The following is a 23,775-nucleotide window of genomic DNA, read 5'->3' as shown; positions in this document are numbered from 1 at the left end:
GTCTGGGGAGCAATCATTAGAAGAAATAAAATAGCCGCCGTCCTTTTAGTACACACAGAACCTGTCCTAATCACACAACAGGACATGTGTGAGGAATATGGATTATTATTCAAGGTCAGCCATGTTCCCACACCAGCCATTTGCTGTCAGATAGCAGAGGTAGTGAACTCCACGGGGAGAGAACCTCTTGCAGGCCACTATTGTTTAAAATTTCTCACCTCCATTCAGCCAGCCAGGAACCCAGCTAATGGAACAGGAAAAACTTCCCTGCAGGGGGTCTAGGCCATTCCCTAGTTCAATGAACATTATCAGACATAATGGAACCAATTCATAAGGAATTATGAACCGCCAGTCCATCACAGACCTAAACCAGATACATAGTTGTGTCCCTGTGGCCACGATTAACAGGCCGTGGTCATAGTTTGCTGGTGGGATGCCAGGTAGGGGAGATATACATATCTCGCCACAGAAACCAAATAACGGTACCATGCTTGGACTCTACTGGTAGCCAGGGCCCAGGGGATCCATTGGACCCAGAACCACCTCCCTGCAACATTCTGGTCTGGAGCCATGAGCCCTAATCGGTTTTGTGGCTCCTTTGCTGCCAGCCCCAGCAGAGGGGGAGTGGACCCCTCCCAGAGGCTGGGAGGGGAGGGGCCGGCTACAGGTTAAAAGGCTTGTGCCAACAAGAGGACGAGTCTTTCTCTGAAGGGGGGGTCACATTATGCCATGTGTTTAGAGCAGGCATCCTCAAACTGCGGCCCTTCAGCTGTTGGAAAAAAACTAAAACTCCCAGCATGCCCGAACAACCTACAGGTATCGGCCTACAGCAGGGTATTGTGGGAGTTGTAGTTTTACAACAGCTGGAGGGCCGCAGTTTGAGGAAGCCTGGTTTAGAGGGACCTGCAACTTGCTGACATCACTGCCTGCTACGTGACTCCAGCTCAGAACTCATCACAACCCACAGGACTCATATACCTGGTAAACTGACTTAATATTTTGCTTAACCCTGTTGTACCCTATCATCAGATCACTGTATATATTCTTTGTGTGTATAGTGTTATTTCTAGTGAGCCCTTAAGGCGATTAAATATATATTTGAATCTTTTGCTGTCTTGTATCTCGATCACGAGTCCGTGTTTCGGCATAGTCATACGCTACTGCGGGTTGGTTTCTCACCCTATATAATCCCGTTAACGTACCGGGCTTATATCAAATGAGGAACTGGTGGCAGTTCTACCCGGGCTGAGAAAGCGCTGTTTCACTGGGGCAGTGAAAAGGCTCTCTCAGCTTGTTGCCTCTCTATGCCCGCGTGGACAGGAGGTGTCTGTGTAAACTGTATCAAACTGACCTTACGTGCTCCTACGGAGGGTGTAATATCACATCTTGGTAACTAGTTAGTGACTATACCGTATCTTGAGAGCTCGACGTAGTTGACGTCAGGCGAGCAGAGAGGTGCGGTATTCATCACAACAAGTTACTTCACAAAACTGAGGTAGAGCTAACTTATCCTCTTCTCTGCTCTGCTTGTCAGGGATTATGATCCTGAATACAGCTGATAAGATCTTAAGCTGAATTTCTGTGGGAATGGAGTTCATGAGGAGAGATGAAGTACGAAGAGAATGGGCAGGACAGACTGTGGTAATGTGGGGCTGTGGTAATGGAGATTGTAAACAAGTGCTGTTGCTCATTACCCACATCCCCACCTCCTCTCTGTACTTCATGTCTCCTCATAAACTCCATTCCTACAGAGATTCATCTGAAGATCATATTAAACTGCATTCAGGATCATAATCCCTGACAAGAAAGAGAGGAAGATGGTGCAGATTCTTAACTTGTCCTCCTGTGTGATTAGGACAGGTTTTGTGTGGACTAGTAGGATGGCGGCCATTTTATTTTTCCTAATGATTGCTCCCTGGACAAAACAAGCCATTATAACTAATGAAAGGTATTTGATACTATTTTTTTTATTATAAATATATTATTTTTATTTTCTCAATTCCCGGAGAACCCCTTTTAAGAAAGGCGTGTAACATGCTGGTCTTAATAAATTGGCACCTAAGTGCTCACCTAGCGCCGCTGCCTCTTTAAGCACCTGATAGGCAGGGTCTTGGGGGTGCCCCCACCAGTTAGATACTGTTCCTGAGGACAAGCCATTAATATCAAAGTCACAGAGAACCCATTTACAATGTCGATACTTTTCAGCAGTTCTCTCCTATGACCGGGACCACATCACTGAAAATCAGACTTACCATATATGACAATTTATAAGACGCCCTTTTAGTAAGAAAAAATCTTGCTGAAAGTGTCTTATAAACAGCAGTCAGAGGGATCCAGCATGGCCAGACCCCTGACTGCTTCATTAGTGATCAGGAGAGCGCACATACAGATCTGCCTGATCAGTGAGGGAGCCGGCAGGCAGGAGAACCGTCCGTTCAGCGCATGGGGGAGGAAGGTCCTACATTGTACTGAAAGGAGAATAACTACAGCTTAAGGACCTTTGATGATGTCATCAATAGGAGGAGTCAGAGCAGGAAGACTACACAGCCGACACTGTGTGTGTGTAGCATAGCTCCATGTGTGTGTAATAGAGCTGTATGACTTTAACACAATTGTATGTGTGTAGCAGAGCTTTTTGGGTATAGCAGAGCTGTATGTATGTAGCAGAGCTGTATGTATGTAGTAGAGTTGTATGTATGTAACAGATCTGTATGGGTGTAGCAGGCTGTATGCGAGTATGGCAGTGCTGAGTGTGTATAGCAGAGCTGTGTGTGTCGCTCACAAATACTTAAACATAACCTAGCAGAAGAAGAAGCGTGGCCGGACACCACACAGCAGTGACAGGAATAGAGTTGCACCGGATATCGAAGTATTGATACCCAATCAATACTTTTAGACCCGGATCGATACAACACCGGGTCTTACTATTTAAAAATATAATAGTCTGCGCTGTTATCTGTTAGAGAACATGGCGGCTTGCTGCTCTCAGCGCGCACCATGTTCTACTGAGCAGCACAGTGGAGAAGGAGGGACTCTCTCCCTCCCTCCTGTGATGCGGCTGCCACCAATGAGATCATTGTACTGAGGATAAGGGGATAAGGGAAGGGGCTGTGGCCACTGCGCCACCAATGAATGTAATTAACACATTAATTTAAGACCAGGCAGCGGGTGCCGGTGGCAGTATCACATACCCGACCATCTATGACAGGGCATGCGATCTGCCGAACTGCAGCAATTAACCCCTCACATGTGGCACATGAGGGGTTAATTGCCCTGGTTTGGTGGATCGCATGCCCTGTTATTGAGGCCGGGTGCCGGGTATGTGACACTGCCACCTGCTGCCTACACTTAAATTAATGTGTTAATTACATTTATTGGTGGCGCAGTGCGCTGTCCCCCCTGTATTATAAATTATAACCATTGGTGGTGCAGTGTGCTGTGTCCCCCCCCCCTCAACCCCCCAGTATTAGAATCATTTGTGGTGCAGTGTCACAACCAGACAGCTGAGAAGCTCTGACAGAAGCCTTTCAGAACCTCCTCCTTGAGTTCTCTTTGTTGTGGTATTCAGTTCCTCATCTTGTTATCCTCTCTCAGCTGTCATGTAGTTGGATTAATTGCATCCCTTTAAATTCCGCCCCATAATGCATTACTGAGCGGCTTATACTACTTCCTGGAGTGTGTGTGCATGCTCATCCTGTTTTCCTGTCTGCTACAAAGTTAAGTGCTGTACATTTATCTGTTATTTTCTGTTTGCTGGATCCCAGGTGACCCTGACTCCCTCCGTGTCTGGTGTAGGGAGCCGGTGGTCGTGTCCCCTCACTATTGTAGGGTGTTCAGGGGTTATATAGTCGAGGTACGTGGCTATGCAACCATCCACCTCTGGGATCTTTGCATAGGCTGAGCAGCCAGGGAAAGTGCTAGGTCTTGTGCAGGGGTCTCCCCTTGGTTCCTTAGCTTTGGATCCAGTAAGTCATATATGCATGTTGCTTTGTCTTGTTTCCTGTACACCGTCCGTGACATGCAGTGGCCACAGGCACCCCCACCCCTCATTATTAAATTCATTGGTGGCAGTGACCACAGGATCCTCTACCCTACTCTTTATTGGTGGCAGTAGCAGTTCCGATCGGAGCCCCGGCAGTGTAATCCCGGGGCTCCAATCGGTTACCATGGCAGCCAGGACGCTACTGAAGCTCTCCATGGTAAACTCCCTGCTGCCGTATGCACAAAGTCCAGGGCAGCAGGGAGAGTTTAAGATCCTATTCACTCTAATAGATCTCTATCAGGGGGGATAGGACAAGGGTTCTAGCCCTAAGGGGACTAATAGTTATTAAATAAAAAGTAAAAATTAAAAAAAATTAAAAAACAAACAAACACCAAAATATTAAGTTTAAATCGCCCCCTCTTTCCCAATTTTACATATATAATTTATAAACAATAAAAAAATAAACCTATTATATATTGCCACGCCCGAAACAGTGCAAACTATTAAAATATTTAAAAAAATATCTCCTATGCAGTGAACGCCGTAACAGAAAAAATAAATAAATCTAAACCGCCTTTTTTAGTCACCTTGTCCCCCCCAAAAATAGGATAGGACTGTTCTATTATGGACCGGACATTCCATAAAATGCGGAATGCACGCGGCTTTTTTGGGGTGATATTTTTTTTCCATGGTATCGAATGGTTCAGAGTATCGTAATACTTTTTTATGGTATCGAAATCGAATCAAAATGTTGGTATCGTGACAACCCTAGTCAGCAGTTTATCTCATAGACATAACGATGGTGCGGAGCATAAAATAGAATAAAATCCATGTATAACGTGTGCCCCACATGTCTCAGTCCTGTACACATCTCTTATACTCACTATAATTCCTCTATCCTGCAGGCCGGACTGGACAGAGCCTCCATCAAGTCTCTGAAGTGAGGACCAGACAGACGGTTACCAGACAGGACAAGTATCTTCAGGGACGGGTTACTCCTTATTACAGATGCCAACTGGATGCAGGAAGTGTCTGGTAGACCATTACCACCCAAACTATAAGAATAAGAAGAATAAGAAGATGAGATGTGGGTGAGGCGTCCATAGAGCGTTAGTATAAAACCTGTAGATTGTGACTGTGGAGAGAAAATGTCCCCGGCTGTTAGTAACATCCATAAATGTCATCACTAGAAGCCGCCTCTTGTGTGTGGTGGATGTCAGGAATGGAGGCAGCTATATGATATGTCCATGTCCTAGAAATCCAGAACCCCTGAGTAGAGATGGCCTTGCGGTTCGACCGACGGTCGTTTCGCTGCAAACTTTGCGTGTTTGCGATTCGCCGAACATATGGAGATATTCGCGCCTGCCATATTCTTTTACATTGTGAAGAACTTTGAGCCATGACACATCCATCAGGTGGTACAGCACAGCCAATTGAGACGTTTCAGCACATGGACATACCCCCTACCTTATAAATAAACCTGATCTGGCCACCATTTTACATTCAGTGTTTTGCCAGTGTAGGGAGAGGTTGCTGTGTGGAGCAGGGACAGGCTGTTAGGGACACCAAACACTAGCTAATTGGGCCACAAAAGTCCTTTTAAGGACTGGTATGTGTGTGCTATCGATAGGTGTGATACACAGAGGGGTGCGATATACTTATAATATACTTTTATAATGAGCCAAAAACACATAGATCTATATAGTGATCACCTGGCAGTCAGGGGCCTAGGGGCTTACTAGGGACATTTTTATATAGGGTAAGGTTCCGGACGGGGTTGCTCTTATCAGGGCGGGTGGTCTGTGGTTAGGCTATCAGGGCCAGAATAGCACCCCCTGTAGTGCAATATCAGGGACAGTTCTTTGCCCACCCTGTCCTTCAATACCACATCATCATCTAGCCCAGGGATAGATGTTTTTTGCTTTCCCTCCGGAATTCATGGATGTGCACTGGAACCCCCCGGATTGTGGTAGGACATAAGGTTTCTGATTTGGTGCCGCCGAGCACTTGTTATTGCCGACCACATCTATGCTTTTTGCTTAACTTTAATAATTTAATTTATTTTCATTTTGAGGGATATCTTTTCCAGTCACACGTCCTCAAAATGGGTCCGCATCCGTTCCGCTATTTTGCGGAATGGGTGCAGAACGGAATGTGCTGTCCGCATCCGCGGATCTGCACTTCCGAATCCGTGCTTCCGTTTACGCAATAAAATAGAACATATCCTTTTCTTGTCCGCAATTGCAGACAAGATTAGGCATTTTCTATTATAGTGCAGGCGATGTGCGGTCCACAAATTGCAGAATACACATTGCCGGTGTCCGTGTTTTGCATATCAGCAAAACACTTACTGACGTGTGAATGGACCCTCATAGTAACATTATTAAAGGTTACGTTTTATCTTTATGTACAGTACAGACCAAAAGTTTGGACACACCTTCTCATTCAAAGAGTTTTCTTTATTTTCATGACTATGAAAATTGTAGATTCACACTGAAGGCATCAAAACTATGAATTAACACATGTGGAATTATTTACATAACAAAAAAGTGTGAAACAACTGAAAATATGTCATATTCTAGGTTCTTCAAAGTAGCCACCTTTTGCTTTGATTACTGCTTTGCACACTCTTGGCATTCTCTTGATGAGCTTCCAGAGGTAGTCATCTGAAATGGTCTTCACTTCACAGGTGTGCCCTGTCAGGTTTAATAAGTGGGATTTCTTGTCTTATAAATGGGGTTGGGACCATCAGTTGCGTTGTGGAGAAGTCAGGTGGATACACAGCTGATAGTCCTACTGAATAGACTGTTAGAATTTGTATTATGGCAAGAAAAAAGCAGCTAAGTAATGAAAAACGAGTGGCCATCATTACTTTAAGAAATTAAGGTCAGTCAGTCCGAAAAATTGGGAAAACTTTGAAAGTGTCCCCAAGTGCAGTCACAAAAACCATCAAGTGCTACAAAGAAACTGGCTCACATGCGGACCGCCCCAGGAAAGGAAGACCAAGAGTCACCTCTGCTGCGGAGGATAAGTTCATCCGAGTCACCAGCCTCAGAAATCGCAGCTTAACAGCAGCTCAGATTAGAGACCAGGTCAATGCCACACAGAGTTCTAGCAGCAGACACATCTCTAGAACAACTGAGAATACTGTGTGAATCAGGCCTTCATGGTAGAATATCTGCTAGGAAACCACTGCTAAGAACAGGCAACAAGCAGAAGAGACTTGTTTGGGCTAAAAAACACAAGGAATGGACATCAGACCAGTGGAAATCTGTGCTTTGGTCTGATGAGTCCAAATTTGAGATCTTTGGTTCCAACCACAGTGTCTTTGTGCGACGCAGAAAAGGTGAACGGATGGACTCTACATGCCTGGTTCCCACCGTGAAGCATGGAGGAGGAGGTGTGATGGTGTGGGGGTGCTTTGCTGGTGACACTGTTGGGGATTTATTCAAAATTGAAGGCATACTGAACCAGCATGGCTACCACAGCATCTTGCAGCGGCATGCTATTCCATCCGGTTTGCGTTTAGTTGGACCATCATTTATTTTCCAACAGGACAATGACCCCAAACACACCTCCAGGCTGTGTAAGGGCTATTTAACCATGAAGGAGAGTGATGGGGTGCTGTGCCATATGACCTGGCCTCCACAGTCACCGGACCTGAACCCAATCGAGATGGTTTGGGGTGAGCTGGACTGCAGAGTGAAGGCAAAAGGGACAACAAGAGTGTGCAAAGCAGTAATCAAAGCAACCTGAAAGAGTCGCTATGCGTACTTATATCTCTGAGAGCCTGAGAAAGGGACACATCCGACCCTCGAAGTCACCTGTTGCTGCTGTTTTTTTTTTTTTTTGTTAAGAAAAAAGATGCTTCTTTAACCACTTAAGGACCACAGGTTTATACCCCCCTAGTGACCAGGCCCTTTTTTACAAATCAGCACTTCACAACTTTAACGGTTTATTGCTCGGTCATGTAACTTGACACCCAAATGAATTTTACCTCCTTTTCTTCTCACAAATACAGCTTTCTTTTGGTGGCATTTGATTTCTGCTGAGATTTTAGGTTTTTCTGATATTAATCAAAAAGACCGCAATTTTCTCAAAAAAAGTGTATTTTTAACTTTTTCTGGTAAAATTGTTCAAATATAATTACATTTCTATACAAGTTTGTGTCAGAATTAATTGTGCTACATGTCTTTGATAAAAAAAAAATCCAATAAGTGTATATTTATTGGTTTTCGCAAAAGTTATAGCGTTTACAAACTATGGTACAAAAATGTGAATTTCCACATTTTGAAGCAGCTCTGACTTTCTGTCACCTGTCATGTTTCTTGAGGTGCTAGAATGCCAGGATAGTATAAATACCCCCCAAATGACCCCATTTTAGAAAGAAGACACCCCAAAGTATTCGCAGAGGGGCATGGCGAGTTCATCTTTGATTAAAAAAAAATTCACAAGTTAGCGGAATATGACACTTTCTGAGGAAAAAAATAAATAATAAAGTTTCCATTTCTGCTAACTTCTGGCAAAAAAAATAAAATAAAGTGTTCGCCAGTATTCAACTCCCAGCTGAAAATGTTGGAGATAGAGCTATCCTTTCTTTAGACGCGGCCAAGGCCTTCGACAGCATCGAGTGGCGGTTCCTGTGGAGAGTTATGGTGCATATGGGGTTTGGAGATGAGTACATATCCTGGGTCCGAGTGTTATACTCTAGTCCCAAAGCATGTGTCAGGGCGAATGGTGGGGTGTCCCCTAAGTTCTGTTTGGGCCGGGGCACTAGACAGGGGTGCCCGTTGTCGCCTCTGCTATTTGAAGTTGCGATTGAGCCGCTAGCCGCAGCGATTCGTTGGTCATTTGACATTCAGGGGTTCCAATATGGTACAGTTAACAATAAAGTGGCGATGTATGCAGACGATACTTTGCTTTTCCTGGGAGACACTGGTCCATCCTTGGATGCAGCTATGACGATTATTGACCGCTTCGGTGCCCTGTCGGGTCTGACGATAAATTGGGGTAAATCGGCAATTATGCTGCTTGACGGGCAAGTGCAGTCGCAGACAGAGCGAGAAAGAAATATTCCATGCGTAGCGTCCTTTAAATATTTGGGTATCCACGTATCCCCTCGAATCCGGGATTTTGAGCGCCTTAACTTTGACCCACTGGTTGTCAGCCTCAGGAATAAAGTCAAGGCATGGTGTAAACTGTACCCGTCGGTGGCGGGTAGGTCGAATCTTATTAAAATGGTGTTGATGCCCCAGCTACTCTATGTGCTACATAACTCCCCGGTCTGGCTGTCAAAGTCCAAATTTGATCAAAGTAATGCTACTTTCAGGGACCTCATATGGCGAAAGGGGCAACCGAGAATTAAACTTGAAACGTTGCAGTATCCTAAGACGGAAGGGGGCCTTGCAGTGCCAAACCCTTGGGTATACTTTCTGGCTGCACAATGCCAACATTTTAAAGGGTGGTTAGAACCAGAATTGAGGGAGGTGACTTGTCAGCTGTTTACTCATTGTTTGTCCTCTAGTGACCTTATGTTGATATTGGAGACTAAAGGAGTTGGGAAAGGTGGTCCGATGGGGGATTTGGGTCACTTGATGCAGTCCACGTGGAACAGGGTTAAACAGTTAAGAGGGGTTGTAGGCAATACGGAGTACACTCCACTGTGGGACAATCCCGGGCTGCCTGAGTTCCTCTCCTTATCTGACTTTGGGACATGGAGACGGAAGGGTATTCTGCGATTGGGCCACCTTCTGGAGGATAAAAACTTCATGTCCTTCGCCAGATTGCAGGAGGTATATGACTTGCCTAGAGCCCACTTCTATAAATACCTTCAGGTGAGACACGCATACACACAGAGGAGAAGCCAGCTGATGCAGACGGGACCAGGGCCAGGTGAGGTTCTGGGGGGGCGGCAAAATGTAGCTTTGCTTGTGTTGGCAAAAATCCTTGCACCGGCCCTGTATACAAGACAAGCCTCAGTTGGCAATTTTTGCACGGTATGTATCAGACAACTGTACAATAAAAGAAGAGCTACTTGATATCATCCCGTTAACAGACAAAACTCGTGGTATTGATATAAAAGAGACCCTGATGACTGTAGTAGAAATGACAAATTTGCCATTATCAAAACTCACAGCCATAACCACAAATGGAGCACCGTCTATGATAGGATCTGTGAATAGCCTTATCGGGCTATGTAAATGTGATGACCGCTTTCCAGAATTTTGGAGATTTCATTGCATTATTCATCAGGAGCAGCTGGTGTCTAAAAAGCTAAATTTAGACCACGTCATGATGCCTGTTCTGAAAATTGTCAATTTTATTTGCACTCATGCGCTTAATCACAGACAGTTCAGAAATCTCATTGCAGACCTTGATGAGAACCTTCCCAATGATTTGCCAGTTTACTGCTCTGTAAGGTGGCTTTGAAAAGGTAAGGTGATTATCTCTTTTTTTTTTTTTACTTTTGAGTCAGGTAAAGTTGTTTCTGGAAGAAAAACACAAAGACTTTCCTGGGCTCCCCGTGGATTTTGGATCTGGCATTTCTGGTGGACATGCTGCACCACCTGGATAGACTCAACCTTGAGCTCCAAGGTAAATTAAAGTTGCTGCCTGATCTAGTGCAAACCGTTTTTGCATTTGTTAACAAGCTCAAGCTTTTTTTTTAAAACTCATCTGAGAAAGGGATAACTAACACATTTCCTCTCTGTGGCAAATGCAAGTGCCCAAGCTGCTGAGATCCTAAAAAGGAGAACTTCTCACCATGCAGAACTTCTTGAAAACCTACAACAGACCTTTAAGAACAGATTTCACAATCTACAACTGAAGATGCCACAAATTACATTCCTCGTTAACTCTTTTGCTGCCAATTCCGATTGTTTGAAACCCCCACTGGTGACAGATGAAGCAACAACTCAAATTAAGATGATTGAACTTTTGAAAGATGTCCAACTCAGGTCAATTCTGAGTGAGGGAACCCTGGAGTTTTGGAAAATTGTGCCTATGGAATAGTATCCCAATGTAAAACAAGCTGCACTTAAGCTTCTGTCAATGTTTGGCTCAACCTATGTTTGTGAATCTGTTTTTCTCGCTAGTATCATTGGGGGACACAGACCGTGGGTATAGCTGCTTGCTGCCACTAGGAGGCGACACTAGGCTAAGAAGTGATAACTCCTCCCCCGCAGGCTATACCCCCTCCAGCCTGGAGAGAGCATATCAGTTTTTAGCTTAGTGTCGTAGGAGGCAGACCTCCCTGCTTTTGCAGGGCGGCTTACTTTTATTATTTTATCTTTTTCCTCTTTTAGGTTGGGGAAACAGAGTCGCCTGCCACTCTGTCTACCCCGGGAGCAAGGCCGGTGTCGGAATCCCTCACCGCTCGCCCTCCCCAAGAAACGAAAGTGGACCAGGGCAGCCCAGCTCCCCTGCTTCCCGCCAGCCAAGGGGGTCACCTGAATCCGGCGAGACCCTCCGCCATTCCAGTCTCCTGCCACTTCGTGTGCCAGCGGCTGAAGAGGTGACCCTGCTGGTACTCTGAGAAAGGGTGAAGAGAAGAGGATGAAGATGGGGTGAGTAGTCCGTATTGGGTAAGTACCTCGGCCCTTCCCCTCCCCCTTCTCCCTTCCCCCCCCGGTCACCTCATCATAAGATGGAGGACCTTTTTCCTCAGGTGGGCCATTCATGGTGAGGGCCCCACATTACCTCAGGCCCAATGTAGGTTTGGGCTTCTGTCCATACGGTTCTCCTCAGATTCTGGTCCAGTTGTACGGCCTGCGGGGTGAGCTCCCGCGGCCGATGTTCAGCCAGGGCACTTACAGAGCGCCGCTCCGGTCACTCCACTCCCGGCCGGCTATTCGTTTGGCCGGCGCCAAAAATTTAGCCCCCGGCTCCACTTCGGGCCTACCGGGATTCAGCCCGTGCAGTTGTTTTAGCGGCACGGGATGGGTTCCCGCAGCGAGAGTGGACACTCCCCCTCCAAATCAGTGGGCGGACATCGGCGGTTGCTCTTCAGGCCCCGCTGTGGTAACCGGCCGGCAGTACCGCCCGGTCGGCTGTGTGCCGAACTTTATGTCCCGGCTTTTGCGGCCTCCTAGGCCGCAACTTTCATTCCAGTTATGGAGGGGGCGGGTTCGTCCTTTTGGCGCGGATTCTCCCCGACTAGCTGTCGCTCCTCCCCCAGGTGCCCCGCTGATCTCCGCATCTGGCCCTCTGAGCTGGGTTAACCCTTTGTGGCAAGTCGTTTGTTTGCAGCCGGCACTGCATTATCTGAGTGTCCCCTTTCTGCATGCCAATTACCTTAGATTAGGAAGTTAACCCTAACCCCTTCCTGCCGGCATGTCCACCCTGGTGGTGGGGTATGGGGCTGGGCCCATGTCCTATCTGGACAGGGCAGGATTGCTCACAGTTTCCCATTCCGCCCTCCGGGGCTGTTTAGTTGAGAATGCACACATGAAGAATTCCCAGACCACCTTCTGGGTCGTCTGGTGTATAGGCCACCACAGGTGAAATCCAGGGGAGCACATCTGAGGGATTCCCAATCCGCCATACGGGCCGTTTGGTTGATAATGCTCCACCTGCACAAATACAGGGGAGCACATCTGAAGGATTCCCAATCCGCCCGCTGAGGCCGTTTGGTTGATAATGCTCCACCTGCACAAATGCAGGGGAGCACATCTGCAGGATTCCCAATCCGCCCGTTGGGCTGTTTGGTTGATATTACTCCACCTGCACACATACAGGGGAGCACATCTGGAGGATTCCCAATCCGCCCGCTGGGGCCGTTTGGTTGATAATACTCCACCTACAAAAATACAGGGGAGCGCATCTGAAGGATTCCCAATCCGCCCTACGGGGTCGTTTGGTTGATTAATGCTCCACCTGCACAAATCCAGGGGAGCACATCTGAGGATTCCCAATCCGCCCGCTGAGGCCGTTGGTTGATAATACTCCACCTGCACGGATCCGGGGGAGCACATCTGAAGGATTCCCAATCCGCCCTACGGGGCCGTTTGGTTGATAATGCTCCACCTGCACGGATCCGGGGGGAACACAGATGCAGGATTCCCAATCCGCCCTACGGGGCCGTTTGGTTGATAATGCTCCACCTGCACAAGCCAGGGGAACACAGCTGCTGGATTCCCAATCCACCCTCTTGGGTCATTTGGTTGTTAATCCACATGCGCAATCCAATGGAGGACCTCTGGCAGTTCCCAATCCACCCTCCTGGATTGTGGGTCGATTGAGTACCGCCCACACAATCCTGTGAGTGGTCAGGTAGGGATGCCGATTCCACCTCCTGGGTGTTTTGATGGTTATATCACCGCTGTCACAGCCTGCAACTGCCATGGCTGGATGCTAAGAGGTAGAGCTGCGCACGAGCAGGACATTCCTCCTCGGTCTCCTCCGCACCTCCATCCTTCCTCATTAGGGTGATATTCAGAACCCTCCCTTCTGACAGGGGTTGGTTCTGAGGGAACAGGGAACAGTTCTGCGGACTCTGATATGAACCTTCTAGACTGCATCCATGCTACCGGCAGTACTGATTGTCTGCATTGCCCCTTCCTTAGGCGGCATTTGCTTTGCTACTGGATACAGTACTTACCCTTTGTATTCCCTCCTTCCACAGGTGGACTGACGGCACTTGCACTGGTCAGTGCCAGCCATTTGCGTCTCCCCTTTCGGTTGTTGACGGATTGCTGTTCCACTGGGTACAGTACTGGCGTTATGCATTAGCCTCTCTTATAGGAGGCGTTATGGCTTTATCGCGGGTGGCAATGTTTGCTGTAAGTATTACCACCTTGCTTAGGTGGAGGAATTCTCTACCCACCGGGAACAGGACTATTCGTATGCATTATCCTCTTCGATAGGGGTGTAATTCTCTGCCATAGGGGTCAATTCCTACTGGGTGCATTACCCCCTGCCATAGGTTAGGTACTGGCGCTAACCTCAGGATACAGTACTCCCTATATATTTTTCTCCCCTTCATAGGTGGAGTGGTTGCACTTCCATTGAGGGTAGTGCTTACAGTACGCGTTACCCCCTCCAGGGAGGGGGTTGTTACACTACCGTTGGATGCGGTTCTGTTTATCTCCCTACCTTCCTTCCTTGACGGAGGGTTGCGCTACCACTGAATACTAGTCAAAGGTCGTGGCATTACCCCCTTCTACATCTTACGGGAAATCACTGAGCATCTATGCATGCTTTAATTCAACTAAGCCTCCGCACTAGATGCCGTAGCTTCCTTCACGGGTGGGCCGCGGCAACAGTCGTTGCCATTGGTGCCTGGTACTCTTCATCTAGAGGTATATGGATACTGGGACTGCTCCCATACTGTATCCTCCCGTCTCTTCTGGTACTGGTGGTTGACGCAGATAGGTCGTTCCTTGTTCTCTTAAGGGAGTCGCTCAGCAGCTCTTCAGGTGCCCTAGATTCCCATCCCTATGAGCCTCCACCGTTCAGGTCGGTCAGAACTTGGTCCTCTACAGCGTGTGGGTGCACGCCATTATACAAATGTTGGGATTACGACCCAGCGAGCCCAAGGTTGCACTGACTCTGTATTCTGGACCACCACTCTTCCTCATTAGGTGAGGGTGTTTTGCTGGCATTCTGCATTGACTACTACAGCGTGTTCTCTAAGTCAGGATGGCCGAGTGGTCTAATGTGCCAGACTCAAGAGTTAATCTCTTCCGTGTATGGGTGTTCGGGTCTCCAAATGGAGGCGTGGGTTCAGATCCCACTTCTGACAAAAAAAAAAAAAAAAAAAAAAAAAAAGCAAGGGTAGTTCTCACAAGGGCCGGAGATCGAACTCATGGCAGTGGGTCAGCCCCCTCAGATAGGGGTCCTACCCTGACACTGCTTCGGCGGTTGCTCTGGTTTTGCCCCCTTTTTAGATGGAATGCCTCAGAATGGCTCTGGTTGACTGAGTTAGCTTGGTTCCATGCTACTTCTGGGTGTCCTTAGGCCTCTCCCTCAGTTTTACGCTGGGAGGAGCAGGCGGTAGCTATTACTGTACAAAGGGTATTTGCATCTCCACTACATGCTAGGGTTCCTACTGAACATTCCTATTGCACAGTTCCTTCGTCAGACGGCGGTTTCTTCCGACTCTGGGATTGGTATCCTGTACGGTGTGGCATCCTCCTCAGCTGGAGTGTGGCCTTTGCGTTACTCTGGCAGCTTCCTTTGTATGGGCTCCTCCTCAAGGGTGTATTTCATTACCAAGAGATCTGTACAGTGCCAGTCCCTGATGGCAATGGGCTTGCCCTGACTTCTCAATGGTCTTCATTACTGTTAACTGTCCGTTGCTCTGACGACTATTGTTCTTGTGTCGTCAACTCGGGTTTTGCATTGGCGTCAGTGCCATAGCTATCAGCACCTTACTTGGGCGCGCTCGACTGGGTAGCTTAGTCCCTGTGGCACTCGTCTACCACTACGGTGATACTGTCCGTCAGATATGTTTACTTGGTCCCTGTGGCACTCGTCTACCACTACAGTGATTCCTTCCTTCAGTTATGGTTACTTCTGTGTCACATCAAGCGATGGTGGTCATTCCTTTCACTGCTCCTTCCGGGGGTGGACTACGGTCCCCCCAAGCCAGGCTGAGCGGGTGACTGTCTCACCTTGTCACCACTGGTAGGGATTTCGTTCCTTGAACGGAACACCCCTATTTTTCTTTCCTGTCCTTCCTCTAGCTGGACTGATGACCACCTTTTCCCTTCGGTCTCCTCGACCGGTGGCAATGGGTTGTATAGCTATGGAATCCGGGATCTATTTTTTTCCACGGAGAGTATTCTCTTATCTTGGTCTCTGCCCGGAAGTCAATATATGTCAATTTTGGTTTTTTTTCCATTACCGGTTTCTTTTAACCAGAGGAGGATCCTGCGAACCTGGATTTTGGTTCCGCTCCCACAGTTGTGGTCTACAACCGACTTCGCCCCGACGATCGGTAGATCGCTGGGGGCGTTTCAGGAACAAACAAGCCCCCCCTCTGGGACTTCTTCTTCTTTTTGTACGTCCATTTGTCCTTTGTCATTTGCATCAGGCAGTGCTCCGCCAGAATTTTCTTTCTGGCAGAAGGTCACCGCTTTTCGGGTCTTCTCGGACATGGTTTTTCTCTTCTTTCTCCCTCGTATTTTAAGGGCGGGCTCTCCATCAGCCATCTATTTTGGCCTCGGAGATTTGCTGGTCCATATCTGGCGCGTTGGCGCGTTCCGCTGTATGGGTTTTCTGCCTGATTTTCTTGGAGGTCCTTGTCATAGCTGGCGTCTTCCAACGGGATGCTTTTTTTCCTGGGATGTCTGCCTGTCGGTTGCTTCCTAGCGGAGTGATGGCCTGGCCGTCCAGCGGTCGTCATTTCTCGGGTTCATCTACTCCAGACATCGCTTCTAGAGGGCAGCGTCTTGGTCTTCCGGCAAGTTCACCGAGTTTTTCGAGGGTCTTTCCTAGCCATCATCTGTTGCTGCTCCAGGCAGCAAGATCTTGCGGGCGGCAGCGGATGCCGCATCCTCGGGGGTGTTTTTTCTCCAGGGGCGTGTGATTTTTTTCCCTCCCCGTGGACTGCTTTAGGACGTCCCACGGTCTGTGTCCCCCAATGATACTAGCGAGAAAACGAGATTTTTGTGAACTCACCTGTAAAATCTCTTTCTCGCGTAGTTCATTGGGGGACACAGCTCCCACCCAGTGTTCTGTTTGCCGCACATATTGGCGGTTTGTGGGCCAGTATGGTCCTCAGTTCTGGTGCATTCCGACTGATGTTTGTCAGTTGTGGGTTGTGTACTGTATTTTCATTATTGATTTTTTTCTCCTACTCCTATTGCTTGGGCACAAACTGATATGCTCTCTCCAGGCTGGAGGGGGTATAGCCTGCGGGGGAGGAGTTATCACTTCTTAGCCTAGTGTCGCCTCCTAGTGGCAGCAAGCAGCTATACCCACGGTCTGTGTCCCCCAATGAACTACGCGAGAAAGAGATTTTACAGGTGAGTTCACAAAAATCTCGTTTTTCCACCCTGAAACATGTGAAATCAAAGCATCGCTCTGTTCTTAGGCTCCTTTCACACTAGCGTTCGCTGGTCCGCTCGTGAGCTCCGTTTGAAGGAGCTCACGAGCGGACCCGAACGCAGCCGTCCAGCCCTGATGCAGTCTGAATGGAGCGGATCCGCTCAGACTGCATCAGTCTGGCGGCGTTCAGCCTCCGCTCCGCTCGCCTCCGCACGGACAGGCGGACAGCTGAACGCTGCTTGCAGCGTTCGGGTGTCCGCCTGGCCGTGCGGAGGCGTGCGGATCCGTGCGGATCCGTCCAGACTTACAATGTAAGTCAATGGGGACGGATCCGTTTGAAGATGCCACAATGTGGCTCAATCTTCAAGCGGATCCGTCCCCCATTGACTTTACATTGAAAGTCTGGACGGATCCGTCCGAGGCTATTTTCACACTTAGCTTTTTTTTTTGCCATTTTAATGCAGGCGGATCCGTTCAGAACGGATCCGCCCGAACGCTAGTGTGAAAGTAGCCTTACCGACACACATGTGAAAGAATTGCTTCGAGTAGCAACGACTGAATACAAGCCAGATTTGAAACACATTGTGAAAAACAAAGATTGCTATAAGTCTCACTAAAGTTGTCTACATTACAGGTAGGGAAGGTGGTTTAAATACACTTTTAAATGTTTGAAAACTCAATTGCAGTAAAACTGTCACGTACATGCATATTTGTGAGAATGTCTAGTTTGTGGCTCCTGGCAGTCATACGTTTTTTATTTCTGTCTCTTTGCGTCTGTAAGGTTGGCCACCCCTGCTGTAGTGGATGGTGAGAAGTCAAACGTTCTAAACATCATTACCATTTTGCTCGTCAGTGTATAGACACAAGGGCCTCCTGTCCGGAGATTGTAGACAAGTATATTAGATAGTAGACAACTATACTGTACGACAGAGATAATGCATCCCTCCAGGCAGGAGAAATAAGAGAGGAAGATTTATTGCTATAGAGGAAAACTACCCCTTATGCAACTCTTGGAAACTACTCTGAACCGTTGTAGAAGCCGCCTTGCTGTAAATGACTTTTGTGGACATTGATGACCATTGGATCAGCTTCAGTAAAACACTTGGATTTGTCAAGAGAACTGGTGTAATTCTGCAAACTCAACATCTACTTACACCCAAGGGTGCTGGCGGTACAAAGACATCAGGGACCCTGCCTTTCCTGCACCTAAAACCCATACCACCATCCGTCAATAGAACCCCTTTAACCCAGAGAGTGCCCCGAAGGAATCCAGTGCCTTCCTTCTCACTGCACGCCAACCCAGGGAGCTGCAGAAACGTCAGTAGAGACTGTCGCATTCCTCGGTTCACATTCACACTAGTTGTCACACTCACTCAAACATGCCCCTGCGGTTCTGGTACGCTGCAGGTGCAGGAGCAAGAGGGACACTGTGACCCTCGCTTCACGGCACGGTGTCAGACTCTGAAGTCGCCTCCACTACATCTTGCTGTGACTGAGAAGATGACTGAGCCATCTAATCCACAGTCTCAGCCTCTTTTTCCTTAACAATAATGATGAGCCTTTCCAAAGACAGCAGAGACAACTGCGGCCTACTACTACTACTACTTCTGGCCATATAGCTGGTGCTGCTACTACCCACATTCTGGCTCTTGGTCTTTCACTTGGAACCCTTACGAAGCCCTGACATTTTGGGCCTAAATGTACACAGTCACACAAAGCATGGAATGGTTTGCAAATCTGCTTTCTGGAAATTAAAGACAGGAAAGTGCAATACGATGTCCTTCCCTCTCCACAAACTCACTGAAGACACGAACCCATAAGTGCCGACAGAAGTCCGCTCCAGCCCCATTCACTCCGGCCGCATGTCTGACCTGTCCCCATTAAAGTGAAGGGGCTGGAGCGGACTTCCGGCGGCACTCATGAGATCGCGTTCCCCTGCCGGACCCTGCTAGTGCTAGTGTGAAAGAAGCCTAATACATCCTGATGACTCCGTTTCGGCCTGATCCGGTTGCATTAAATCAAAACTGAAGAAACCTGATCAGGCATGAAAATCAGTATCAATGGATGGCGAAATAAAAAAAATTGACTTAGGCAACTTTCACACTTGCATTTTTGCCTGATCCGGCAGGGTTCAGCAAAAACACTGCCGTCATGATAATACACCCATCTGCATCCATTATGAACGGATCCGGTTGTATTATCTTTAACATAGCTAAGACAGATCCGTCATGAACTCCATTGAAATTCAATGGGCGACGGATCTGTTTTCTATTGTGTCCGAGAAAACTGATTCATCCCCACTGACTTGCATTGTGGGTCAAGCCGGATCCGTTTTGCTCTACATCTCATGCCGGACAGAAAACCACTGCATGCTGCAGTTTGCTCTCCGGTATGGAAATGGAACGGAATGTATTCTGGAGACTCCGTTCTGTTCAAATCCGTTTTGTCCCCATTGACCATGAATGGGGACAAAACAAAAACGTTTTTATCCGGTATTGAGATCCTCTGCCGGATCTCAATACCAGAAAATGTAAACGCAGGTGTGAAAGAAGCCTAATTCAGGTTCTGCTGGATCTCAAAACCTGAATTAAAAATGCAGATGTGAAAGTAGCCTAATACTAAAGGTGGCAAACTACTAAGCAATTATTTTGCCCTCTCCAAATGGGAAGAGAGAGAAAAAAAGGAGGGCGTTTTAGTCAGACACTAAAGGATCTGGAGAAGAAAATCCCCTTGTGTCTGACCGGGGGCGCCGACAGTTGTGGTGACTGGAGTCTAAATAGTGCAAGGGTGGCAGCCGAAAAGTGTCCAGGAAGGGCACTCAATGTAGATTTTGAAAAAACAAAAATGAGGGTGGGGGGAAGGTACAGAAAGGCGCCAAACCGAGCAAAAATGCACTAAGAAATGTCAAAAAAATTTTGGTATCATGGTGCCAAAATGCTAGCATATTATACATATAGGTAAAAAACTTTTTATATATAAATGACTTTTTATACAAATGAAAAAAACTTTATTTTTTTTTTTAAGTTGAAATAAAATAAAATAGTTGAAATAAAATGAGGTCCCTACTGTGGTTTACACAGAAGGTTTAAGGTAGAGGTTAAAAACAAAGGTTAAAAACAAGGAAAAAAATGGATGAATAAACATCCAGTGAAGCACTTACTTCACTGGGGGGTCGTCAGCAGGGTAAGCATAAAACACCTGTGACGATTCCCCCCTGGCCAGGATCGTGTGTAGAGTCTCAGTGAATGATGGCAGCAAGGCAGTGTGCTTCAGATCAAATCACCTTTATTAGCAGCTATGTGGCTCAACGCGTTTCGGGGATCAAGGTTTCCCCCTTATCAGGAGCAAGTGGCTTTGAGTGTCAGAAGATTAAAGGGGGTATCCAATTTCATAAACTGCCTCCACATGTGCCGGACCCCTCACAGGGAATATACTTACCCGGGTCCCCGCTCCACCGCTGCTGCTTCTCCACATGCACCGATAAAACCATTCGGTGTCGGGGGGGAAGCAGCCAATGGTAGGCGGGGATAAGCCTCCCTAGCGTCACTCGCAATGCTAGGGAGGCTCGCCCCTGTCCCCGCCTGCCATTGGCTGCTCCGGATGTTTTCATCGGCGCACGGAGAGAAGCAGCAGCGGTGTGGGGACCAGGAGCGGCGCAGGCAGGGGGGTAAGTATAGTCAATGTGAGGGGCCCAGCACATGGGGGGGGGGCAGTTTATGTATTGGATAACCCCTTTAACAGCACAGATTTTGGCCTAGTATGTCAGGTCATCACTTACAGATATTATCCTGCTGGTTTTAATAAATTCAACAGCTTCCCAAAAATATGAACTGTAATTGTGTAGAGATGGAAATACATAGATTTAGGCCAAATATCACGTTCTCACCCATAGATAATTTATTTTTAAAGTTTTAAAAGGGTAGCACCCAAAATTAACTATATGGAGATGCCCTGACACTGAGTTTGCACTAGTATTTCAGGTTTTTTCACTCAAATTAAAAATGCTACATTGATGGTAAAACACGTGTTGTACAGTTTTGTTCTTTGTCCACCCCCCCCCCCTCCCCTCCTTAAATGTATTTCTGATAAAATGAAAAAAATAATAATTAAAGGCTGTCCTTGCCGGTAGCTGCGTTGAGGTTTGCAGCAGCTGCAGTTCTGCTAGGAGGCACGGCAAGCCTCAGCTCCTCACTGCTCACTCCCTGGCTGACAGCTTTCCCTGCCTGTCCCATTTCTACACACACAATTCTTCTTCTTTGTAATTCTATCCCTTCCCTTCTCTGTCCCTGACAGTATAATACAAGCTTGATTCTGCCCCTGACTCCCTAAGATCATTTTCCTGACAGACATTGACACCCAACCACCCTCATTCACAGCCCCCCACACAATGACTTTCTGCTCGTTCTGCCAGGGCACCTCCCTGCCTGCTGCAGTACTGATTGCCTCATCTAGGCGGTCTGTTGGCCTGGGAGCCAATCAGGGCAACCCCCCCCCCCTTTTCCTATCAGGATCATGTGAGAACCCTTCTTCCTCCCTAGTGATTTTTCTCGCTGACATGTGCAGTAAATGGCGCTATGTGCTGTTTTACTGGATTTGTCCAAAACAAACCTGAAAAAGTTTGGGTTGGTCTGTCAGCCGCAATTTTGCAAAGTTCGTAATGAACCGGTTTGATCATCTCTAATACATACAATAAATCTGTCAGATCCAGAATACTACAGAAAGATGAAATATAATTAGTATTTTACCTTAGATTCTGCAGGTTATGTAACGCTGGAGCAAGTCTTTCTAATCCTTCATTGTCTAAGGAACATCCATATAGACTGAGTGCTTCTATATTTGTGCAGGTGTCCAGAATAAATGCCAACACTGCGCAGTCTAGAGCCGACATGTGAACAAGAGAAAAGTCAAGACTTCCGTGTGATTGTAGTGATTCCAGCACCAGAGCCTTATTCCGGGATTCATACAGATAGAAAAATGTACTGAGAAGACATCGCTTTTTGGCATTACTTTCAATCAGCTTCTGTTCTTTTAGAATAAAGTCCTTCAGCCAAGTGATTACGTCTGTGGAAGCCTGAACTGCTTGTCTGTCCAGGTATCCAGTTAGCATTGACCTGGTGGTGCCGTCTGATAGACCACACAGGAAACGGAGGAACATCTCACCTCGTCCATCAGGATAGGATTTGGCATCTTTTAGTGATTTCTGTAACTTCTTAGGAGAATAGTCCACATAATGCACCAAGGCAGAGAGGAATTCCTGAACAGTGAGATGTAAGAAGGAATAGGACACAGGTTCCTCCGATTCCATCAGAAAACTCGATAATAGCTGTGACTTATTGTCCACATGGAAACAGTCCAGATCTCGTTCCTCAAAGATAAGCTTGTGATTCATGACTCCATGTTCTGCCATCCATCCGATGGACTGCAGGATCTTCTGAGCGTCACTTTTGTGCAGGCTGTGATTGGACAGGATGTTGGCGACAAATATCGCAAAGAGCTGGGTGACTGTTTTGGGTAATAATGACACCGGCTGATCACTACTTGTTGGCTGGAAGCTCCTGGATAATACTGTACAGATGATCCAGCAGTAGGACGGAAGGTAACAGAACGTGTACAGGGTCTCATACTGCTTCACATAATTAAAAGCCTTTTCTGCCAGTTCAGCGTCGGGGAAGAAGTTTTGAAAGTACATCTGTCGTTCTTCTGGTAAAAACCCAGTGATTTCTACTATTCTCTGGAAAACACTACAATCAATTGATGCCAGTCTGGTTGGGCGACTGGTCATTAGGACAGAACAACCATCAAGAAGAGACTTTCTCACCAAACTAACCACAATATGACCACAAGGTTCGGGCTGTGTAGGATTAGAGCACAAGTGATGTGATGTGAAATCCATGTTATGACGACTTTCATCTAAACCATCAAATATAAAGAGAAGTTTTTCTGGTTCCTGTAGGATGTTACTAAGCTGCTCCTCCAGATATGGGTACTGATGAAGGATTAGAGAGTCCAGACTAACTTTATCCAGTCTGTTGATTTCGCGGAATTTGAAGAAAAAGACAAAGGAGAATCTTTGATAGAGATCCCCCTTCACCCAGTCATAAACAACCTTCTGCATCAGTGTGGTCTTCCCTACACCGGGCACTCCGCTCACCATTACCATACGTGGCACTTGTTCGGATCGGTGGCACCAGCGGAACAGTTTTTTGGGGGAAATGCGTAGTAATTCATTTTGTTTTCTCTTTAAATATTCCTCATGTTTTACCCCGGTCTCTATGAGCTCATTCTTAGAGCGTTCTCTGAAGTGATCAGTGGAGACAATGATGAGGTTGACATAACGTGTAGAGAATGGAAAACTCTGCTCTCGCTGGTCACATCTTGGAGGTTTGTTCTCTACAAGTTTCTCAGTTCTTTCATGTAAATGTTTCTTGTGCCGGATCTGGAATTCTATAGAAAATAGGAAAATAAAAGGTGAAGATAAGAAGCTGAAACAGAACTAAATATCTTGGTGAAGAAATGGCAGATATCTGTACATTGCTGAATTTTCCAGCTACTCTTGTCCATGTGACTTTTCTAGACACATTGGAGCAGATTTACTAATAGTGTCTAAAAGTAAGACTGTGTGAACTAAGACCAGACCGTCTGACACGGCTCCAGATTTATCACACAGACTGACACTGGACGATAAATCTGGATAATAACTTTACACAACACCAAGGGCATCACAAACCAGGGTTTGCCAGGAGGGGGACAAAGGGTGCTCTATTCACTGTGCTCGGTCCAATGAGTACCAGGAAGGATCATAG

General features: G+C 47.0%; 1 protein-coding gene across 3 annotated transcripts in view; it reads right to left on the bottom strand.

Moving 5' to 3' along the window:
- The window catches only part of LOC122922038 (NACHT, LRR and PYD domains-containing protein 3-like), a 57,140-nt gene that overhangs the window by 16,297 nt on the left and 17,068 nt on the right, over positions 1-23,775 (bottom strand). For 2 of the 3 annotated variants that reach the window (XM_044272451.1, XM_044272453.1), the window contains 2 exons: positions 21,718-23,416; positions 4,867-5,037 (listed from right to left, as the gene is read on the bottom strand). In XM_044272451.1, the coding sequence (XP_044128386.1) occupies positions 4,867-5,037; positions 21,718-23,416 (1,870 nt within the window). The remainder of the gene's footprint in view (positions 1-4,866; positions 5,038-21,717; positions 23,417-23,775) is intronic. The other variant, XM_044272452.1, reaches the window with a different exon arrangement.

Source organism: Bufo gargarizans, chromosome 11 (assembly GCF_014858855.1).
Source record: "Bufo gargarizans isolate SCDJY-AF-19 chromosome 11, ASM1485885v1, whole genome shotgun sequence".
Lineage (NCBI taxonomy): Eukaryota > Metazoa > Chordata > Amphibia > Anura > Bufonidae > Bufo > Bufo gargarizans.
Note: the sequence above shows the minus strand (reverse complement) of the source record. Positions and strands in the feature narration are given on the sequence as shown.